The 22438-nt window shown below is 51.4% G+C and overlaps 1 protein-coding gene across 2 annotated transcripts; it reads right to left on the reverse strand.

Annotated features, from left to right (window-relative positions):
* Nucleotides 1-6633: 6633 nt before the first annotated feature.
* COX6B1 (cytochrome c oxidase subunit 6B1) lies at nt 6634-14578 on the reverse strand. 2 transcript variants are annotated; one of them, XM_006129011.4, is made up of 4 exons: nt 14430-14578; nt 13702-13814; nt 7777-7877; nt 6634-6874 (listed from the first exon to the last, which is right to left on the reverse strand). In XM_006129011.4, the coding sequence occupies exons 2-4, from the start codon at nt 13805-13807 to the stop codon at nt 6821-6823; spliced, it is 261 nt and encodes an 86-aa protein (XP_006129073.1). In that variant the 5' UTR covers nt 13808-13814; nt 14430-14578; the 3' UTR covers nt 6634-6820. The 2 variants fall into 2 exon arrangements, with proteins under 2 accessions (XP_006129073.1, XP_006129074.1); XM_006129012.3 differs by lacking the exon at nt 14430-14578 and adding an exon at nt 14074-14204.
* Between the last annotated feature and the right edge of the window lie 7860 nt (nt 14579-22438).

Raw genomic sequence — 22438 nt, forward strand, 5'->3', positions numbered from 1 at the left:
TTTTAACTCATGCTCACTAAGGCACAGCAATTTAGCTTTAAACTTGGGTTAGCAGTGCTAGCTCATCTGAGGCTGCCCTATAGACTTTAACAGTATACTAATAAGAGTTAAATGCTGTGTTGCTGTATCTTCACTGTTTTGTCCTAAATTAGCTACCCTTGAGTTAAGCATACTTTTTTTATGTAGACATACCCAAGAGTGGTGAAAAGGCATACTTGCATGCAGAATATTCTCAATAAAAACTTATTGAAACTAAAAACAGTGTACCATCCTATGTATTTTCGGGTTTAAAAATGTGGCTCTCAAAATAAATTTCAATCGTGGTTTTGGCGAGATTTGGCTCAGTTGAAAAAAAAGGTTGCCCACCACTGGTCTGGGGGATGGAGGCCGAGCAAGTCTTTTTCCCCCTCCTGGAGCTGAGAGTCCCATGGAGGGAACAGCCTGCAATTTAAAGTAGGGCTGCTGGCCAGGAGCACCTCACAGCCAGAGCCTGCCTCTGGCATCCCTGCCTCTCCCACATCCCAACTCCCTCCCCACAGTCACCAGCCAAATCTTCTGCACCCCCCTTCCCCAATCACAACTCCCTCCCAGATCCTGAACCTCCTCCTACTCTCCTCTCCCAGGCCAGAATTATCTCCTGCACCAGACCCTGCACCCATTCCCCTGCTCCAGGTTACCTGTCAAACCCTCTGCAGTCTGCACCCCCTTTCCCCTTCTTCCAGGTCATAATTCCCTTCCAGACTTTGCACCCCCTCCTAGAGCCCTTTCTCCAGGCCAGAATCCTCTCCTGCACCCAATCTCCTGACCCAGGTCACAACCCCCTCCTTCACCCAAACTCCCTCCGAGACCTCACGCTGTCGCCTGCACCCTGACCCTTACCCCATGCTCCCTTCTGCACCTAGCCTCCTTCCTGGACCTCACACCCCTGCCATAGTGTGTGTGGCCCTTGATCACTTTCCAAAATCCTGGTGTGATCCCCCACCAAAAATTATTTCCCACACCTGATCTAGGTGGTGCTTGGTCCTGCCATGAGGGCAGGGGACTAGACTCGATGACCTCTAAAGGTCCCTTTGAATTCTAGAAATCTATGATCTTATGAATCTATGATTCTATGAAAAGCTAAGTATGGAATACTTCCAGCCTACTCAATTAGCCTTATTAGCACTACAATTAATAGGTCCTTTTTTTTTTAATCCCCTCTCCCTTTTTCTGTTGGGGGTACCTGTTCATATACATAGAGAATAGTAATAGAGAGGTAGCGGTGTTAGTCTGATCTTGCTAAAACAAAAGGAAAAACTATGTAGCACTTTAAAGACTAAGATGGTTTAATAGGTGATGAGCTTTCGTGGGTCAGATATAGAGAGAGAGAAAGAACCCCCCCCCCCATATATATATATTGGTCTCTAAGGTGCTACAGGAGGACTACTTATTGTTTATAAGGTCTTGTGGACTAACACAGTAAATGCAGAAACTGAGAATACCTGTATATATTTGCGATTGGCAAACCCCTTGTTAAATGGTTTCATTACCACTTGAATGGCTCTTTCTCAGGTTTAGTGTCTGCTCATAGCTCTGGCTGGCTTTTCACTTTTAAGCTAACTTGCTCCAGGGGTAGAAAGAGGCAGGTGGGGTGACACGAAGGCCCAGATGTGCCTCAAATGTTTGGGCACCCTATGCAGCTGCATATTCTGCGTATGAGTAAGGATGACCATGCCTGGGAGCTGGCAAGTGGTTCCCGACCTACCGTACCCTCACTCTCCCTTGCTGTGCCATTGCTGCTTGTCCTGCCTCCAATGGACATGGAGAACAATTAATCACTGGGGGCAGGAGGCAGAGCAGTAGGCATGGGGGATTATGAACAGCCCCTCCAATCAGGCCTAACATGACCGCCCCAAATTGTCCCTTGAAATCCTCCGTCCGTGCTCGGTTCCAGCTGGCTGGAGCACCCAGCTCTCATGCACAGGCACCAGCAGCCCCAAGGGCAGAACTGACTCTTTTATTTATTATGTTTTAAAATGTTGTGATTGTGAAGTTAATTTTATGATTTCTGGGACCTGCCTCGTGGGATTCTGCAGCGCAGGATCGGCTGGGACAGGTGGCAGGAGCTTGTAGGGCTTGGGGACAGCCAGGAAGTTATTGCGCATGTTGGGCAGCTATTGATGGTGCTGATTTATTTCAGCTTAGTAAACAGAGCGATTTTCTTTGAAAGAAATGAAAGGCTTTAAAAATGTTTATTTTTATAAAAATATGTATTTTGTATGGGAGGTTGTGGAATCTCCATCCTTGGAGATATCTAAGAGCAGGTTAGATGGACATCTATCAGGGATCATCTAGATCAGGGTGGGCAATAATTTTAGAAGGGGCACCATTTCAGAAACTTTTGAAGTGGCCCTAGGCTGCCCTGGAAGGGACGGAGCCTTGGGCAGAAAGGGAGGGGCCAGGACACTTCTGTGCTCCCCCACTCACAGATCCTGATTGGCCTGGGAGCGGGGAGCCCAAGAAATCTTTGCCCCCACCCCTCCCCCAGATAGAACCACCAGCTGTTCTGAACAGCTAGTGGCTCCCTCTAGGTACCTGTGCCCCTTGTGACGGCAGGAGACTTCGCACACAACTCCCCCCTCCCCCTGCCCGTCAAGCCCAGGCCAGTTGGGGCCTTGGGGCAGGGAACATGCAAAGTCTCTTGCTCCCTGCCCCCACCCTGCGAGGGATGTGTAGAGTGAACTGCCAGCTGTTCATCGGATGGTTCACTCTAAATGCCGTGAGCCACTGCTGGGGGAGGAGACTTTGCGTGCTCCCCCATCCCTAGGCCCTGATTGGCCTGGAGACGGGACCAGCAGAGTGTCCATGGGCAAATCAACCTGCTTGGTAGGTCAGGTCCGGCCCACAGAGGCTCTCTCGCTCACCTCTAATCTAGATGGTACTTGGTCCTGCCAAGAGGGCAGAGAACTGTTCTGGATGACTGCTCGAGGTCCCTTCCAGTTCTAGTGTTCTAGGTTTCTATGAAATACCAAAGAGAAATGGCTTTAAGAAAGCCCAAGTCCTGCTTCTTCATGCACCAGCCCACATGACTTGCAAATCCTTTCTTTTTGCTACGCCCGAACGTAGAAATACCTAGGAAATGGTGATCCTCCCCCCCCCCCCCCCCCCCCCCCCCCCCCCCCCACAAATGGCTTTGCAGGAGCCCTGGAAGCTGGTCTCTGGGATGTTTACTGGGATCTAAGCAGAAGGGAATTGGGATGTTACATTTCTAGCAATGGCTTCCTTCTTCCAACCTGTTAATTGATCAGTGGAGTTAAGCAACCAGGAACAAAAACAAATCTGGACTCAAAACTTGATTTGTGGAGGAACCCTGGGGACACGCCTAGTCTCTGCTTCATGACTCAGTTTCCCTAGCCATAACTAGTATAAGAGGCAATGGTGCCTCCCACTCTGTTTATTACAAGGGTTATTTTAACAATCTGGTTGGTGCTGGCTATAAAGGGATCAAAGTGCATGGACGCTGGAGGTAGGGTCAGAAATTCAACCCTTTCCGCTAAGTTGGACTGACCCTCCTCTCCGGTGGAGCTATGGTTCATTGACCCCAGCTGGGATCTGGCTCCATTGGCCCTGCAGTGGATAGGAGGAGTGCTGGCCTTTTCCGAACATCCCAACTTTGTTAATGTTACCCTCAGGGGAGATTGAATCAAGCTGTGATCAGTGCTGTGTGCTTTGTTTTGCTTGACATCTTAATGCCAGTCATAATAAAAGTTGTTTTAATTTGGTACTGTCCTCATTGTAAGTGTGGCTGCTGTTGAGGGCCCCCAGATCCACCTCCAGAAATAGCTTTATAGGCCTCAACCTTTTGTGACCTAGGGAAGGAGAGCAAACTTGGAACCTTCTAGTCAGATTGGCAATCCACACCCATATAGATTATATTATACTTCACCCCCAGGCAACACCGGCTCCTGAGGGGCAGCAGGCTCCCCGGGAGTAGGGCCGGAGCCCCCTGGCTGCTAGCCCCACTTCCGGGGGCAATAGAACAGTTGAGTAACCGATAAGAATTCGATTAACTGATATTTAACGTCCGTACTTTGGACTGGGGAGCTCGCTGAGGGTGAGGAAGGAAAGCCCCCAGCTGGGGATCCTGGGGCTTTCACACAAGGGTCTCGGGAACCAATCGTGTCGCAGCCTGTGCTAACATTTTCCTTACAGGGGCCTGTATCCTGGGCCCCACAGTGCCCCCTGCTGGGGTTGGAATGTCTGAGCGCTCCCTCGCACAGCCAGGGTCCCTGCATTGGGCCCCACCGCACCCCCTGCTGGGACTTGCATGGTTGGGAGGTCCTCCCATGGAACCCTACCCTGCTCCCAACAGTGCCCCCGATGGAATTGACATGTCTGGAAGCTCCCTTCCCTACAGCCAGGGCCCTGGCCTGTGCCGAGCCTCCTGCTGGAGTTGTCATATCTGGGAGCTCTCCCCCCTCACACAACCAGGGCTCCTGCACTGTGTTCCACTGACCCCCTGATGGGGCTGGCATGTCTGGGAGCTATCCTCCCCCTCCCCCCATTCCCCACAGCACCCCCTGCTGGGGTTGGAATTGCTGGGAACTCCCCCCCCCCCCCCAGCCAGTCATTCTGCCCTTCTCCCAAAAGCACTCCCTGCTGGGCCAGACTGGGGCTGGAGTAGCCAGGAGCATCCTCTTCCCCCAGCCAGCTCTCCTGCCCCACATGAAAATGGCCGTACTGGGGGAGACCAAAAGCCCATCTAGCCCAGTGTTCTGTCCTTACAGTGTCCCCTTGTGAGCCATGTTGGGGCTGGAGTGGCCAAAAGCTCCCCCTCAGCCAACATCCTGCCCTGCTTCCTCTAGTACCCCGGCTAGGACAGGCCAGCCTTTCACACACACATAATCCAAAACTCACTGCCCTGTGTTTTCTGCTCCCTGCAGTGCAGTTGGTACCAGCCGTAATAGCTCATTTCAGGGGGACGTCATCCTGAGTTGTTAGCCCGACACAGTTAGATCTATGATTTTACAGGTCAGAAGATGGGCTGTCGGCAGTATCCTACACCCTCCGCATCTATCATCACTGTTGAGTGTAATTGAGACGCAGGGAGATTCGATAAAACAACAAGATCTTTCTTAGCTAATACAAATAAACTAACTGGCTACGTCTACACTGGCATGATTTTCCGGAAATGCTTTTAACAGAAAAGTTTTCCATGAAAAGCATTTTTGGAAAATCACATCTAGATTGGCAGGACGCTTTTCTGCAAAAGCACTTTTTGCGGAAAAGTATCCGTGGCCAATCTAGATGCCAGTCTAGACGCGCTTTTCCGCAAAAAAGCCCCGATCGCCATTTTAGCCATCGGGGCTTTTTTTCAGAAAACAGTTCCGTGCTGTCTACACTTTTGCCCGAACAGGAGCAGCAAGGTATTTCCGTAAGAACACTGATGATCTTACATGAGATCGTCAGTGTTCTGGCTGCTTGAATTTCCGCAAGTGTAGACAGCTGGCAAGTTTTTCCACAAAAGCAAACGATTTTGCGGAAAAACTTGCCAGTCTAGACACAGCCACTAGGACTCCCTGCAACAGAACAATAACGGCTCAGGTGTTAACACGGATGTTACCAGAGATGTGCTGACCATCCATCCTGCAAAATCCGGGACAGTCCCGGTTTTTAATCTCCTGTCCCAGTGTCCCCGTGAAGCACTGAAATAGCCTGAAAAGCCCCAAGACTCCACATGCAGCTGCACCCTGCTGTTTCCCCTCCTCTTCCCTTGCTGGGGGAATAGGAGTCACGGACACATTCTGCTCTGTGGGAGCAGCCAGAGGCAGGGCCTGAGGGAGCACAGGAAAGCAAGTGATTTGCAACAGATGGGAACCCAGCATGGGGCTCAGCTGGACTGTGGGGGATGGGCAGGGAACCTGGGTGCAGGGCTCAGCTGAGCTGCAGGGAATGGGGGGGAAGGCACAGGGAACAGATGAGCAGCTCAGCTGGGCTGTGAGAGGGGCAGGGAACAGGTGCAAGGCTCAGCTGGGCTGTTGGGGGAGGGGTACAGGAAACTGACCCAGGCAGCATTTCAAAGGGGCAGTGCCACACAGCTGGTCCCAGGCTCAGTGCAGTGCTGCCCCTTTAAATGCTGCCATGGCATTTCAAAGAGACAGCGCAGTGTGGAGCCTGGGGTTAGCTGGGAAATCCCAGGTTCACGGCTGCTGCAGGACGTGCCCCAGGGTTCTCTGTTCACAGTCCCTCGTGTGGGGCTGGTGGCAGCCAGGGCTGCACATGGACTCCAAGTCTGTGGCCCTCGGCGACTGCTGAGGTTGCCTGTATCTACGGGCCACCCCAGCAACAAGCGTGCCAAGCTGAGCAGAAGTCTCACATGCCTGGTCTCTCTTCCACCCTGTGGGGAGGGGAAGACTGGCTGGACCTGGTGCCTCACTGAGGCAGGCAGGCAGGCATTGGAAGGGACAGAGGTTGGATCAACCTCCCACTAGCATCAGGCAGGACTTTCCCATCCTGGGGAGGGAAATAGAGCCTAGGGGCCAGAGCACATCTGGGAGGAGTGTGTGTGTGTGGGGGGGGGGGGGGAATAGGGGCTGGGAGGAACTAGTTCCTTAGCACATCCCATTATGGCTCCCAAGGAACACGAGACATGGATAACAGGTTTCATCCCTTTACTTTTATCACCAGTTTGTAAGACTCAGACTCTGTCCCAGGGCAGGACACTGAACTCTCGAGTGAAGACAAAGACAATCAAAGAAGCAGCCGGAGGCATTGGGCAGAGCAGAGCCACTGCCCCTTGAGGCAAGGGGGCACTAGTGGCCGACACACCAACACCAGCCAATCAGATCTTGCCGGGAAAGGTCCCTTCTTCCCTGCGTTCATCCCAGGCATTGACCTGAAAGAAACCAACATTTGTCATGGGATCAGAAGGAAGGCGCTTGGGCTGGTGGCAGAATGGGATGGATGGAGATGGCCAGGGCTGAAGCTGGCTGAGTAACGGCTCTTTCCCTTCCTGCCTGGCAGAAAGCTGGAATTTTCGGCATCATTCTGACCGCAAGATAGAATTGTGATTAGTGCCTCATGGGAGTTGTAGTTCAAAGACTTCACATCTCCATTCTATATCAACTGGGCATGCTGATGGACTACAACTCCCATGATGCACCACAACCTTCTGTTGGGGGAAGCAATTCAGTCAGGGCATCCCCTGACCACAGTGCATCATGGGAAACAGAGGACAAGGAGGAGAATGTAGCAGGCCAGGGTCAGCAGCATGATTAACAGCAGCTGTTTAGCAGCACATGCTGCTGATTCACTCCAGACCCTGCCACCTTCCTAGTGGTTCCACTAGAGGAAGGGCAGGCCCATGGGTGCAGTCCAGGACTTCCCATCCAGGGGACAAGGCAACTATTCCAACTGCCCTCCCCACAGGGGTGCTGCGACCAGAGTGAGGTGTGCAGGAACCCAAGTGGGGGGCAAAGATGGGGCACTGATCCACTCAGCTATGCTCCAATCAAGGGGACCCCAGCTGGAGATTCTTAAAAGGAACTTCCTGGATCCCACAATCCTTTGGGCCTGCAAGGGATTATGGGAGCCGAGTCTCTAGTGGGGCACTGTAGTTAAAGGCACTCACACTCAGATGCATTTTGGCTTCCCAGAAATGCCAAGTGGCTCTTATGTCTTGTCTCTAGTTGGAATCCTCTTCCCTACCCTCCTCACCCCGCTTTCTAGCCAAGAGCCTTCCAGCCCAGCTGAAGGAGAGACACCCAAGCAAACACCCAGCCTTCTGCAGCGACCTACCCAAGAAATGGGACAGAGTGACTTGTACACACGACGGTACCACTGGCAGCACGTGGCGTCAGCTCCCTTGGCCGCCATGGCTTTCTCGCAGCGATGGAAGTCTGAGAGAGAAGGGGGAGGGGAGAAATGTTCAAGTAAGGATGTTAAGTATCAGGTAATTGACTAATCAAACAGTTGATGCATTTTGCATCAACTAGTCAATAGGGTGTCTCCACCTCTGAAGTGCAGCAACAGCTCTAGGGCTGTTGCTATACTTCAATGGTGAAAGCACCAAATGGAGCCCAGGATCAGCTGGGGACTCTGAGTGGCACTGCCACTTTGAGACACCACGAGGAGCCTGATGCTGGGCTCCCCGCAGCTTTTCAAAGTAGCAGCGCAGTACGGAGCCTGGGGTCAGCATTTGCTTATTGGATAGTTGACTAGTCCTTCACTTCTGTAGTTTCAAGGCTAGAAAAATTCCCCAAGGGACACCCGCTGATGCTTTCCAGGATGGAGGAGCTGTTTTATGGATTCGACGTCCAGATGGGACCACTGTGATCATCTGCCTCCCATCTGCCATAACCGTCCCGGAGCAGATCTTTTAGGGAAACAGCCAGTGGGGACTTTCATCACCAGTGATAGTGAATCCGCCATGCTCCTTAGGGAACCGTTCCAGTGGTTAATACGCACAGGATTCCCAGGCTGACATTGTCTAGCTCCCACTGCCCGCCCCTGGATGGGGTTAGACCTTTGCTGGACTGAAAACCCACAAATATTTGTTCCCCAGCACAGGAACAGAAGCCCACATAGAATGTGGGTGAACAGTGGTTTGAAATCAAGTTTGGACTTTAGCAGGAGCAGCCAGCCCAAAGCACGTGGCCAAAACGAATGAGATGGGGGAAGAGGAACAGCTGAGAGGAACAGGTAAGGATCCTTCGTGCTATCAGTGTTATCTCACTTAAGAAAAGTTAAACAAGGTTAACTGCGTTGCAGCACAATATATTGGCTATTTAAGAAATTGCTTCATCTGGGCATAGCTGAAGTCTGATAATTGCCAATGACATCACAAGTGTTCTCTGCTAGTACCCACCTGACCAGGTTGGAGGTGACAAAAATGGGACCAGGTCTAACACCACAGGTCTGCAGTGTAGAACAGTTCCTTGTGGATCCACTCCCCGCCCATGAAATAGAGTTATACTGACCTTAGTGCTATCTTTGAGGGAGGGAAGACTATGTGGACAGGAGAGCTCCTCCCATCAATACAGCTAGCACGGCTCAGGGAGGTGGACTAACTAGTCGACAGGAGAGCTCTATTGACGGCATAGGAACCTCTTCACTAAGCGCTGAAGAAGCATTTTAAGTGTCAACCTGCCTTGGCTCTAAGCCAGTGTTTCCTGTAAACTGTGCACTTGTGCTGCCGCTCAGGAGAGATTCAAATGCTGCCCAGCTGATCAGCAGACTCCCCGCAGCTAGATCTGTTTCCTATTGGTGGTGCACATTTATACATGCCTCGATGCACACAAAACTATTCTGCACATGGATGGAAAAGATGAGCGGAAACATTGAGTCTAGCCTGTTTGTAAGTATCTTGGTCAACTGCTTGTCAATGTTTTGTTGCTGTCTGGAGGCAGCAAGCTGCTTACTAAATAAGTGTCTTTAGAGTAACTGAATCAATACTGCTCGGCCTTTGGATCTGAAACAGGCATTTCTGGTTAGTGTCAGGGAAATTCTGTTGGTAATAGCTCCAGCTACTAGGTAGGTACTTGCAGACTGGGATCAAGCCACCTTTAATCTTCTCCCGAACCTAAACATTCTGAGCTCCTGCCTAACCCTTTAAGTTCTCTAACCCGTGAATTTTTCTCCTGGCTCTTCTCTAAACCTTTCCCAACTTCTCAGCCTCTGACTTGAACTGTGGTCGCACCTGTGCTGAATATAAAGGGAAAATCTACCGCCCGGCTCCTATTCAGGATTCCTCTGACACATCCCAGGACTGCAATGGCCCTTTCGGCCATACAGAATGTGCGTTCAGTTGATTACCTGCCATTACCCCCAGATCAGTTTTGGCCACTGCTGTCTGACTTCTTGCCAGTCAGTGCAGTGAAACAGACGTTTATTTTTGTGGCTGGTTCGGTATATCTCATGGGAGACTAACCACCGGTTCTGGGGTGTGTTTGCCCTGCGTCTTAGCAGTGTGTCCTCAATCTGACACGCCCAGTTTTACCCATTGAGGCTCGGCTCCTCTTATTCCCAATAGGGATGTTACATTGCGTTTAATCAGCTAATCAACTGGTCAATGGAATTTCCATCAACTACTCGATAAGGGGAAAAACGGCAGAGCTGCAGTGGGGTTAGCTCCAGGCCCCGGGAGCTAACCCCACTGCTGCTCTCCCTTTTAAATGAGAGAAGAGCCGTCCGATATGCTGATCAGGTGTTAACTAATGGCTTACATCCCTAATTCCCGAGAGAGAGCTCTCCCAAACGAAAGGCTGAGGGTTTCAAACACCAGCGACTGACAGCATCGGTGTAGCTTCCTTCAGGCCTAATAGTGACAGGTGCTGATCATGGGAAGTCAGTGGATATTGACAGCCAGGTGATAGCCCTTCTTCTGTACAGCCCCTGCGGACACAGCCTGCATCTCCTCTACTTTCTAATGCAGCTTAGATTGAGGGCTCGGCACTAATCTGCCCCCTCCCCCCATTACTGTAGTATCTGAGCACCTTTAAAAATTTTCCATGCATCAGTTTCACCAGAATTTAAGATTTTGCAGGAACATGCTGCTTTTGATCATTTTCATAAGAACGGCCTGACTGGGTCAGAACAAAGGTCCCTCTGGCCCAGCGTCCTGTCGGCCGACAGTAGCCAGTGCCAGGTTCCCGAGGGAGTGAACAGAACAGGGAATCATCATGTGATCCCTCCCCTGGCGCCCATTCCCAGTGTCCGACAAACAGAGGCTAGAGACAGCCTCCCTGCCCATTTTCAATGGGAAAGAGCCAAAACAAGTCCTTCTATCAAGGCAAAAAAGCGTAGTTGCTACTTTATCATATTAAAGCGAATACGTTAAAATATAAACAATTATAGATTATATTTATTAGCAAAGTCAAAGCAAAACATTGTGATGACTCTGAATCAAGTTGGGGGGGGGGGGGAGAATTTTGTTCCATGGAGAATTCTGAAAATTCAACTTTTTGTTCTTATTTGGTATCAAAAAGTTCAGATTTTCCCACTAAAAAGAAAACCCAGCTTCTAACTGGCTCTGTTTTAATGGGTTTATTCTTACCACACTCCTGTGAGGCAGGGCAGTGCTGTTATACCCATTGCTGGGGAAACTGAGGTACACAGCAAGGCTAAGCAACCAACATCACAAATGGAGCAGGAACCAGGTCTCTGCAGTTCCAGGCTAGCAATGCCCTAACCACTAGGCCATCCATTATTTCATTACCGAGATAATATGTTAGCAAAGCACTGAAAAGAGGATATTTAAGCTGAATATTATTTAGGTCTTGTATGATAAAAACTAAAAAGCCCAGAGCTAGATCTTCCCTTGCAGTGCTAGAAACCAGACAACAGCGATATGGTTAAACACACATGCCACACGCAGATTTTGAAGGTTCTCTCCACCCTTCCCAGAGCACAATAATTCCTATTTTCCATCTTTCGCGGGTGAGATTTGAATGAAAGCTGCTGCAATATCACCCACACGGGCCCTGTTGAACTACTCACATGAGTAACAAGCTGAGACGTGGAGTAACTCAAGAGCCTGAGAAAAAATGAGGTGTTCAAAGCAAATCTGGATTCATGGATAGCTCTTCGGACCAAGTGAACTAGCCATCAGGAAGCACAATTCAGGATGGATTGCCTAGGACCAGATGGCACCACCAAGTTCGAGCAACTACAGCAGAGCATCTAATGAAGCCTTGTTAAGTTAGATTAACACCACCCTTGATCACCTTGGGGGCAGGATTTCTGTATTGTGCACTGCACAACAGCTAACACATCAACTGTCTCACTGGTGCCTCAAGCTTGCGGTGGCATGTGTCAGAGCTTTCTATTTCCTGGTTTTCAGAGCCCTCCCCTGCATTCTGGAGGGCAAGAGACAGGAACGGGCTGGCTTAAACTGCATGAAGACGACCACTGACATGCGCTTAATGGAATGTGAAACAAACTATTATTGCGCTCAACACATGAACGGCCAGGTACAATCTAGGGATATAAGCAAGTAATTGAGTACTCAACTACTCGCTCCCCGCCCCCGTATCAGAGGCAGCAAGGGGCAGATAAGCAGGAGCCAGTGCTAGGGTGGAGCTGGTTTAAAAGCCGGTTCCCAATACTGTCTCCATGCTGCTGCCTCTATCAGAGACAGCACATGGGGGGAGGGAGGGAGCCAGGGGAGGTTGCAGCGAAGCAGCCTCTGCCCCCGGTGGGCCCAGGCTCTCTGTGAACAGAGGCTGCTCCAGCAGCAGCCCCTGTCCATGGGTAGTCCCAGCAGGGGGAGGGTGGATCTGGCACAAGCCAGGATTGCTCAGTCCTGGCTCGCACTGGGTCCGAAAGTTACCCCCTGCTTACGCACCTGGCTTTTACTACATTTAAACTGCAGAGCCTCAGCAGGGGGACATAAGAACAGTCATACTAAGTCAGACCAAAGGTCCATCTAGCCCAGCATCCTGTCTGTCATCAGTGACCAATGCAAGATGCCCCAAAGGGAGAGAAGAGAACAGGGAATTTCAAGCAGTCCCTCTCCCATTACCCATTCCCAGCCTCTGACAGAGGCTAGGGACACCATTCCTACCCAGCCTGGCTACTAGCCATTGATGGACCTAATCTCCATGAATGTATCTAGTTCTTTCTTGAACCCCAGCCTTCACAACCTCCTCTGGTAAGGAGTTCCACAGGCCGACCGTGCACAGCATGAAGAAAAACTTCCTTTGGTTTGTTTTAAACCTGCTACCTATTAATTTCATTTGGTGGCCTCTAGTTCTTATGTTATGGGAACAAGTAAATAACTTTTCCTTATTCACTTTTTCCCACACCAGTCAAGATTTTATACACGTCTGTCATATCCCCCCTTAGTCTTCTCTTTTCTAAGCTGAAAAGTCCCTGTCTTTTAATCTCTCTGCATATGGCAACTGCTCCAAATGCCTCATCATTTTTGTTGATCTTTTCTGAACCTTTTCCAATGCCAATATATCTTTTTTGAGATGAGGTGACCACATCTGTACTCCGTATTCAAGATGTTGGCATACCATGGATTTATATAGAGGCAATAAGATGTTCTCTGTCCAGATAGCTCCTAGACTGGCACCAGTCAGGACTGAGGAAGCCTTCCCTCATTGACTAATGGCGTAGTTGAACAAAGAGGTAGTTGACCAGTCTCTTAACATCCTTAGTACAATCCTCCGGCCTAGGTTATCTAGTAGTTCAGACTATGAGTGAATAGGTCCTGCTAGCTTTTACATTTATTAATCACACCCAGGGGTCTTCAGAGGATCTACACACCATTCATGGAACCCTGTTATTCTGCAGATACCCCCTTATAGCCACAGACCAGGTGTGGATTGGTTGCGGATAACATTCTGTATCCATGTGGGGCTCTAAGCAAGTGTGAAGTTAAGTGGGTTCTTAGGTCTTTGCCAAATTAGAGCTTCGGGTTATAAATTCCTCAAGGCAAAGATTGTCTTTTCATGGCATGTGTACTAAGCACTCAGTACAATAGGACCACCCCATGGATTGAGGCCATTAGATGCTACTTTAACGATGCAGAAATTAGTTAGCTAAAGGAGGGGAAAGCAAAAGTTTTCATTATTGCCTTGGGATTTCTAACAATTTACAGACTATGAACAATCTAAACTATTGTCAGGAAGTGAAACATCCTAGGCTGTGTCACCACCAGTCAATGCAAACAAGCTACATCAGAGTTCAAATCATCCAGCTGCTATTAGCCTCTCTCACCAAGGTAGTTCTGCCAGCAGTTGCGAGTCTGATTTTGATTCGGGAACCTGCTGTCGAATGGAGCAGTCCTGTAGTTGTCCAGCTTGGCCTGGATGCTGTCCGCCATTTTTGTTCTAGACAGAGGGAGGAAAAAAAATAATCCCATCATTTGTATTGTGGCAGCACTTTAAGATTCCCAACACTGCCTGCCCCAGCTAGGATTAGGGCACCGTTGTGCCAGGCACTGCAAGAGGCAGGCCCTGCCCCAAGGAGCTAACAATTTAGCCCAAGCAAACCCTCTGAGCCTGGAGCAGCAGGACCCCCCAGCAAACACGAGGGCATCCAGATCATCGGCATCTCCCCACTTCGCTCTGGGATCTGGGGGGGATTTACCGCTACGTTCCCACCCCAGGAAGCAGCAGGGGCAGCCCCCTTCGAGCTACCGCAGCCGCTGGCCCGTTACAGCTCGACACCGAGCAGCGGGGCGGAACGGACTCAGCAGGCGAGTCTGCACCGCGGGCCTGTCGAGCGGGGCGGGGCCTTGTGGGGGAGGGGCCCGCTGGCGCCAAGCAGGGAAGACCCCAGTTAACCGGCTCGATGCCGGGCTGGGGCCTCCCCGCCCCCGACTCGGGCCAAGCGGGGGGGGGCTCCCGGCCTCCATCTCCCCCGCAGAGCAGCCCCCGGACACGGGCCCCCACCGCAAACAGGCGGGGGGGGGGGATCCGCCCCCTCCCCAGTCCCGGCCTCACCCGGCTCTGCCTGAAAGTGACTTTCACCCTGCGCCCGACGGCCGGAACCACAGAGTCGGGAAAGACTAGAGCGGCGCCGGAAGTGACGATGTCAAGACGCGAGGTGCGGGGCTAGAGCGGCGCCGGGTAGCGGAAATAGCTGGGAGCAGCGCGAGGCCCCCTGGGAGAGTGGGCCGCCAGCGGCTACCGTATGACACGTAATACCCGGGCACACGGTGACCGTAATGCACATAATAAACCAGCACATGGAGGCGAGACTAGATACAGCGCTTGCCTCCCGCCCCCAGACCGTGCAGCGCGGGGTCCCAGAGCCGGGCCAGCCCCCTGCGCCGGGGGGCCCGGTGCCTCCGCCCCGCACTCGCTGGCAGCTGCACCTCCCCCTGCCCCGCTAGTCTTCCATGCCACGTGAAGGAGGCTGCTCGATGCTCTTCACGCCCCGGGGGCTGCTGCTGGGGTCCAGGTTCCAGGATATCCCTGGAGAGCAGAGCCCCATGCTGGGAAAAGCACCCGTGCAAATTTAGACGCTCTTTTCCACAAATGCTTTTAACGGAAAACTTTTCCGTTAAAAGCATTTGTGGAAAATCATGCCAGTCTAGATGTAGCCGAGTAGTATCGTAAACAGGGCAATTACTCTTGGCCCTAAGTAGGATGCATGCAGACAAGGCCCGAGAGTCAGGAATTGTTATGCAGAACAATGCAGATTAAGCCTAGTATGTGAGACCACGTCAAAAAAACACAGAACAAGCAGCCTTGTATTGGTACTTCCGTTCTGATAAGCAAAGAGTACAGATGCAGTCATAAAACTGTTAACTGCGCACGTAGCAGCAACGTCCTGAGTAGCAGGGTGTACCCCAAATAGGGGCATTGGGCATTTGACGTATCCTACGCAATACATAATCAATTGGTAAATATTAGAATGCACAAGTCTCGCTTTGCAATAAATTGGGTTTAGTAAGAACAATCGGTGGGAAGGAATGAGCAGAATTGACCCACACGTCCTGCTCCAGGTAACTAGAAGTGATTAGGCTCTTCACACCGGCTATGTCAGTGGTAGAGTTCCTATGGGTGGGAAAAGATGGAACCACGACCTCCTGCCTGGCACTGTAGGTAGCTTACGGGTGAGGTGTAAGTGAATTAGGGTTATTATTTTATATAGTAGATCTTTTAGTAACTGCTTTTGCATTGCTTTGCGCTGCTATTTGCTTTAGAATTTATCATATTCTAATATAATTTATCATATTTAAGGTTGTAAAACTTAAACAACTATATTAACTGCTTAAAGCTTGCAATAAATAAGAATGTGGTTAAGTAGCCCTGAAGTGTACTGGCTTTCCTTGGATCTAAAATAAATTGAACCACACGACATTAGCAGACGGCTCAGAGCCAGGCCCATAATCCAAGGGCTACAACAGCAGCACCTCCCCTGGCCCAGGGCAGCTCCTTCCCTGGAGGCTTTCCAGGTCCCACGACTCTGGAAAGCCTCTTTATTCCAAGGCAGCAGCCCTCAGGGGCCCAAAGCCTCTACGGCTCTTTCTGAGGCTCAGTTGTCTGCACAGGGGCCTTGCTGGGTTGAAAATGGGCGTCCGTGCATGTCAGCAGGCAGCTTCTGGTGTGCAGCTCCCAGTGTTAGCAGGGGAGCCGTGTTGCTTCCAGCAGAGAGATCTCCTGCTTCAAGTGGCTACGGGCCTGGGTGGAGGTTTGGAGCTGACAAACCGGAAGACTTGGGATGTCACTAGTTGCTGGGTCTGGTGCTGGGTTGCTCCTAAGGCACCTGCAGAGCCTTCATCCTGGACATCCTCAGGAGCCGAGTTGGGCGGCAGGCATCCTCATGGGCCTTTCCAGTCCCTCCCCAGCCCTACCCCAGCCAGAGCAGTCCCTCTTGTGATGGACCGGGCCCGGTCCGGGCACTGCTGAGGGCATCCGCTCAAGGCGAATTGCTCAAAACCAGGGCTGCTTACAGCCCCTTTTCCAAACAGGTCACAAACCAGTCCCACCGAGCACTTCAGCTGCCAATCCAGCCAGTAGGAAGCCTCACGAGCAAAACCCCTCAGACACCCCAGCTCTCCCTGTGCCACAATCAGCCCCGGGCCTAACACAGGTGAGGGGTTCTAGAACCCAATCCCACCTACCCCGAACGGGTTCTCCCGGTCCCAAAGAACCAGCCAGATTCCCAGTCAATTTACACTTTAGATCAGCAGTTCCCAACCTTTTCCGGATGCGGACCCATTTTGACAATTCAGGAAGACAAAGGCTATGTCTAGACTGCAGGCTTCTTTCGAAAGAGGCTCTTTCGAAAGATCGCGTCTAGACTGCAGGCGGATCTTTCGAAAGAGAAATCCGCTTTTTCGAAAGAGAGCACCCAGCGAGTCTGGATGCTCTCTTTCGAAGACGGCCTATTTACATTGAAGAACGCCTTCTTTCGAAAGAGGAACTTTCGAAAGAAGGCGTTCTTCCTTGTAAATTGAGGTTTACCGCCATCGAAAGAAAAGCCGCGTTCTTTCGAAATAATTTCGAAAGAACGCGGCTAGAGTCTGGACGCAGGGGAAGTTTTTTCGGGAAAAGGCTACTTTTCCCGAAAAAACCCCTGAGTCTGGACACGGCCTTAGTGACCCAGGGCAATTGAAAAAATGTGTGAATGGCTCCTTAAGAGCCACCTGGGGAGACACCTGGCGACCCTTTTGAATGTAATGGTGACCCATATTTGGGTCCCCACCCCTAGGTTGGGAAACCCTGTTTTAGATCTTACCCACTAGATCACGCTGGGCCAGTCCTTTAGAATCTAAAATGGAAGGGTTTATTAGTAAAAGAAAGAAAAGGTTGAGAGTGAGGTTAAGGAGAATACCTCACATGCACCCATCACCCAGTTCTTGATGCAGGCTCTCAGCAGAGATGTTACAAGCTGCTATCTTAAAAGTCTCTGGTGTACACTGTATGTCAGGACGGGTTGACAATCCTTCCCGCTCGCTGTCCCTTGCAAGGCTGCATCCGGGATCAGTGGCAGAATTGAAGACAAGATGGAGTTTGCCTCATGGCCCTTTATAACCGTTCCTGGTACCTTCTAAGCTGGAGCGGGTCACATGGCCAAGTGACCTATCCCCGTGTCCTGTGTCAGTGGCCATTAGATGCAGATGGTCTGCGGGTTTCCAGACGCATTCCTCAGGTGTGTGTTGGGCACCTTGAGAGCCATTGTCCCCGGACCTGTGCTAATTAGCATCGTCATTTGTTGGACAATCCTTCTTTCCAACAGGCAGCCCAGGCCCACTGCTCTGTCTTTGACAGAGAACATTCCCAGTATCAGCACAGAGCCCTATTCACAACTCCACATACAGACATCACACAAGTACACGAGTAGCACACACAGAATCAGGAGAAGAGGAGCTTTCATTTGACACCTCACACAACCCCCTTTGTATAGATTTTGGGGCAAATACCTCCCCCCCCCCGCCATGGGTGCAGCAGTGATCTGGCTACTCCCCTTAAAATCCACTAACGGGACACCTCCTTCCCCACAAGGGTGCAGGAGCCAGCGACACCCTGGCAGGAGTTCATGGCACGGGCTGCTCCCAGCCTGGTGCTGCAGTACCTGGGGAGCCTCCTTCTAGAGCGGGGATCAGTCGCAAAGCCCATCAGTTGCTGGCTCAAGCAGCCCCCTCTTCCCGGCCAGGCTAGAGAAGGAACCAGTCGCCGGGCTCCGCCCCACGTCAGTTCCACCAAGTCCCTGGGCATAGAAAGACCAGGGCCCCCTCGGGTCCCATTGATTCCCATGCTCAGCAGCCCACAGGGCTTGGCCCAGCTCAGCCTGGGTGGGACCAGGCTCCCACAAGGGAAGGGCTGGGAGCCCCAGGCCTGGTACGTTTCCAAACGCCCTGGAGACAGGTTCTGAAAAAGCCCTGTCCAGCCGGGGAGCCAGGGCTGCTGGGGGCTGTTTGCAAATCCCCTCTCCTATGGCAGAGACTCTCCCCAGACAGACGGGGGAGCCCCAGAGGAACCTGCACATGCTGTAGGGGAGGACCTGAGGAGCCGCCCTGCCCCAGCCGCAGGAGGGGATGGCGCTGGGTGATCACCTGGCTGTGAAAACAAGGGTCTGTCTGGCTGCCGAGGGAGGCAGAAACCCAGCCAGCGGCAGGGGGCAGACGGCACCTCCCAGCTCCTGACAGCTGGCACTTGCACACCTCCAAGAGCCCTCCCCAGGCCCAGGGTGTAGGGACTGGGGCCCAAACCCTGCTGATGGGAATCCGGCCTGGGGTCATTGTGAAGCTCCTGGCTCCAGATCACATCAAGGTCAGAGCCATGGATGGGACCCAGCAATGCCTCTTTCCAGGCCCCATTGCTAACCACTGCTGCATGCTGCCTCCCACCTCTGGCCGTTCCCACCAGGCCCACATGGCCAGTCCCCTACTCTGCTGGAGTGACTGGAGCATGGGTCTGGAGGCCAGGACTCCTGGAGTCCATTGCGGGTTTTCCTATTGACCGGGGTCTTTGGGAAGCTGCTCCCCTTCTCTGGCTCAGTGGGGCTCCCATCCCTGAATGGATTGAAAAAAGACAAAGGCTGTAACGTGGCTCTCACCATTTCCGGCTCCACTAAACAAAACTTTTTAGCTGGGTTTAGAATTCTGGGCACTCAACAGCTTGAAGCATCTCCCTTTCTCTCCCCATATCTCAGCCAGGCTCACGGCTGCCCGGAGCTAGACTTCCATCCCTATGTCTATTGCACAGACAGGGACGCTGAGGCACAGAGAGGGGAAATGACCTATCAAAGGTCCTGCCCAGCAAGGCAGTGGCAGAGACAGGCCACAGTCCTGACTCCTGTTCTAACTAACAGACAATAAGCCCCCAGGAGCAAGACAGAGCCCAGGAATGAAGATGGTGAGAAAGGGTCATTTTCTGTCAAAACATCCTAGCCAGACTAAACCAGTGGGTGTGTCTAAACTACATGGCTCTGTTGATGGAGCCATGTAGATTAGGCTGATCGGCAGAGGGAAATGAAGCCGCGATTTAAATAATCGCGGCTTCATTTAAATTTAAATAGCTGCTGCGCTCTGCTGATCAGCTGTTTGCCGGCAGATCGGGGCAGTCTGGACGCACCGCTTTCGACAAGGAAGCCTTTATTTTCCGAAAAACAAGGCTTTATTTTCCGAAAGATCCGCGTCTAGACTGGCGCTTTTTTCCGGCAAAGCTCCGAGCCGGAAAAAAGCGGCAGCCATTTTTATGCTAATGAAGTGGGGGAGATTTAAATCCCCACTTCATTTGCAATTGCGATGTCTAATTTGCATCCCTTTTACGAAAAAGGGATGCAGTCTAGACACAGCCCTGAGTGTTTTCTGGAAAAGGTGGCCTTTTTTCGAAAAAACTTCATCTGCACCTAGACTGCTGTTGTGTTCGTTTGAAATTAAATCGAAAGAATGCCGGTTTTTTCAAAATCAGTAAACCTACTTTACCAAGAAGAATGCCTGTTTTTGAAAGAGCTCTTTTGAAGAAAGGCGTTCTTGACCGCAAACAGGGCTTTTTCAAAAGAGAGAGTCCAGATTGCCTAGGTGCTCTCTTTCGAAAAAGTGGCTTGCTTTTTCGAAACCCTTGGGGGTGTCTAGACAATCTCTTTTGAAGGAGGCTTGTAGTCTAGACGTACCCTTTGTGTCACTTATTTCGAGTCAGTTTCGAAATAAGGTGCTATTCCAAAACGCCTCAACGCTTGTGCAATGAGGTTTGCAGGGACATCGGAATAGTGAGCCCCTTGTATTTCAATATAACGGGCTTGTTCTTAAGATACAGAATAGCAGTGTAGATGTAGCCTAAGAACTCTTGCACAAGAACATGTCCACACTGCCATGTGCTTTTGCGCAAGAGCATCCATGGCAGTGTGGACGCTCTCTTGTGCAAAAAAGCTCTGATGGCCATAGGGCTTTCTTGTGCAAGAAATCCCTGCCGTGCATCCACACTGCCCTCTTGAGCAAGGGGGCTTACACTTGTTAGAAAAGAGCGTAGGTCTTGCGCAAGAAGCCCCGTCTTCCAATGCCATACTGAAAATCTTCTTGTGCAAGAGCAGGCAGGCAGTGTGGACGCTCTGCGGGTTCTTGTGCAAGAATGGCCGTTCTTACACAAGAACCCACCAGTGTAGACATAGCCTAAGGCTGTGTCTAGACTGGCAAGTTTTTCCGCAAAATCATATGATTTTGCGGAAAAACTTGCCAGCTGTCTACACTGGCCACTTGAATTTCCGGAAAAGCGCTGACGATCTCATGTAAGATCGTCAGTGCTTTTCCGGAAATACTACGCTGCTCCTGTTTGGGCAAAAGTCTTTGTCCGAAAGACTTTTGCGCAAAAGGGCCAGTGTAAACAGCACAGTCGTGTTTTCCGCAAAAAAGCCCCGATGGCGAAAATGGCGATCGGGGCTTTTTTGTGGAAAACCGCGTCTAGATTGGCCACGGACGCTTTTCCACAAAAAGTGCTTTTGCGGAAAAGCATCCTGCCAATCTAGACATGCTTTTCTGAAAATGCTTTTAACGGAAAACTTTTCTGTTAAAAGCATTTTCGGAAAATCGTGCCAGTGTAGACGTAGCCTAAGTGTTTAAGAAGAACTTAACCATCAGAGGCTATGTCTAGACTGCAGAGTTATATCGGAAAAAAACACGCAAACTACGAACCCCAATTTGTGTATCTTTTTCGGCTTTTTTTTTGGAAGAGGCTTTTCAGAAATTTGGCCCATCTACACGGGGCTGAATTTCGGAAAAAACTCCTCTTTCGGAACATCCTTTCTTCCCCATACAGTGAGGAATACAGGGATGCTGAAAGAATGCCTCTGCTTTTTTGAAAACTGTTCTGAAAAAGCAGGCACGTTCCTTGGACGCAGCAGAGCTTTTCTGGGATACCGCTGGCATCACAGAAAAGCTCTGTAGACATAGCCAGAGAGAGTGTGGGAGAGGAACTGCTCAGAGACAGAGTGGGGAGAAGTCAAACACATCTTTGATTATAACTTATTTCTTTGGTTTTAAAAGAGAACCCAAAGGACCCAAGTCATCTTCCTCTAGATCAGAGCTGGGCAAGATGTGGCCCGGGTGCCAGATCTGGCCTGCCTAACACTTGGATCCGGTCCACGAACTGTATCTGGTCACTTTCTATTTATATCCTGCTGCCCGTAGGATTACCAGATGCTTTCAAAAAAATACTGGACACACTTCATCTTAGATCGAGGGAGGGGGGGACAGCCAGGAAGGGAGCAGGGCAGCCTGGGAGGAGGTTGGGGGGAGTGGGGTTGGCTGGGGGAGATCCAGGGGGGGCGGGAACCGGCCAGCGAAAAGCAGGGCTGGCCAGGAGGAGGTCGGGGGGCATGGGGCTGGCTGGGGGAGATTATGAGGAAGGAACTGGCTGGCGGGAAGCAGGGTTGGCTGGGAGGAGGTTGGGGGGAGTGGGGCTGGCTGGAGGAGATCGGGGGGGCGGGGACCGGCTGACGGGAAGCAGGGCTGGCCGGGAGGGGGTTGGGGGGAGCGGGGCTGTCCGGGGGGAACCAGCTGGTGGGGAGCAGGGCTGGCCTGGGCACATGCAGATCCGGGGGTGCTGCCCATCTCACACACAGTCCCAGTGGGGCACATGGGCGAGTCCAGCCCCGGGGATTCCATCCCGCCCCAGCCTCACCCCCCATCTACTGCGTAGTTGCGTACTGCCTGGCTGGTAGACATGCTCATGCAATGTGAGTGTGTCTACCAGCCAGGCAGTATGCAACTACATACTGCTACTCATGATGATAATAAAACTTATTTAATTAGAAAATACCCAACATTTCTATGTCTGGTGTTTTCTCAATTTGTTTCCCAGACACAAAGCTCAAATACCAGACTGTCTGGTTCAAAACCGGACACCTGGCAACCCTAACTTCCCACGCCACTGAATTTCCAGGCAGTCCTGCTACCACATTTCCTGGGAGCCACCTGGGGCTGCTGTGGCTATTTCAAAGGCTCCTGGTCGTCACGCTACAATGTCAGGAGCCAGAGCTGTGAGCCCTAGCAATAGCCACA

This window comes from Pelodiscus sinensis, chromosome 24 (genome assembly GCF_049634645.1).
Source record: "Pelodiscus sinensis isolate JC-2024 chromosome 24, ASM4963464v1, whole genome shotgun sequence".
Taxonomy (NCBI): Eukaryota; Metazoa; Chordata; order Testudines; family Trionychidae; genus Pelodiscus; species Pelodiscus sinensis.

Excerpts from the sequence above, each read along its gene's own strand:
- COX6B1 (XM_006129011.4), bottom strand. The coding sequence starts at position 13,807 with ATGGCGGACAGCATCCAGGCCAAGCTGGACAACTACAGGACTGCTCCA. Across the intron at positions 7,878-13,701 it reads CTGCTGGCAGAACTACCTTG|ACTTCCATCGCTGCGAGAAA; the intron begins GTGAGAGAGGCT and ends CTTCTCTCTCAG. Across the intron at positions 6,875-7,776 it reads CACTCTGTCCCATTTCTTGG|GTCAATGCCTGGGATGAACG; the intron begins GTAGGTCGCTGC and ends GGTTTCTTTCAG.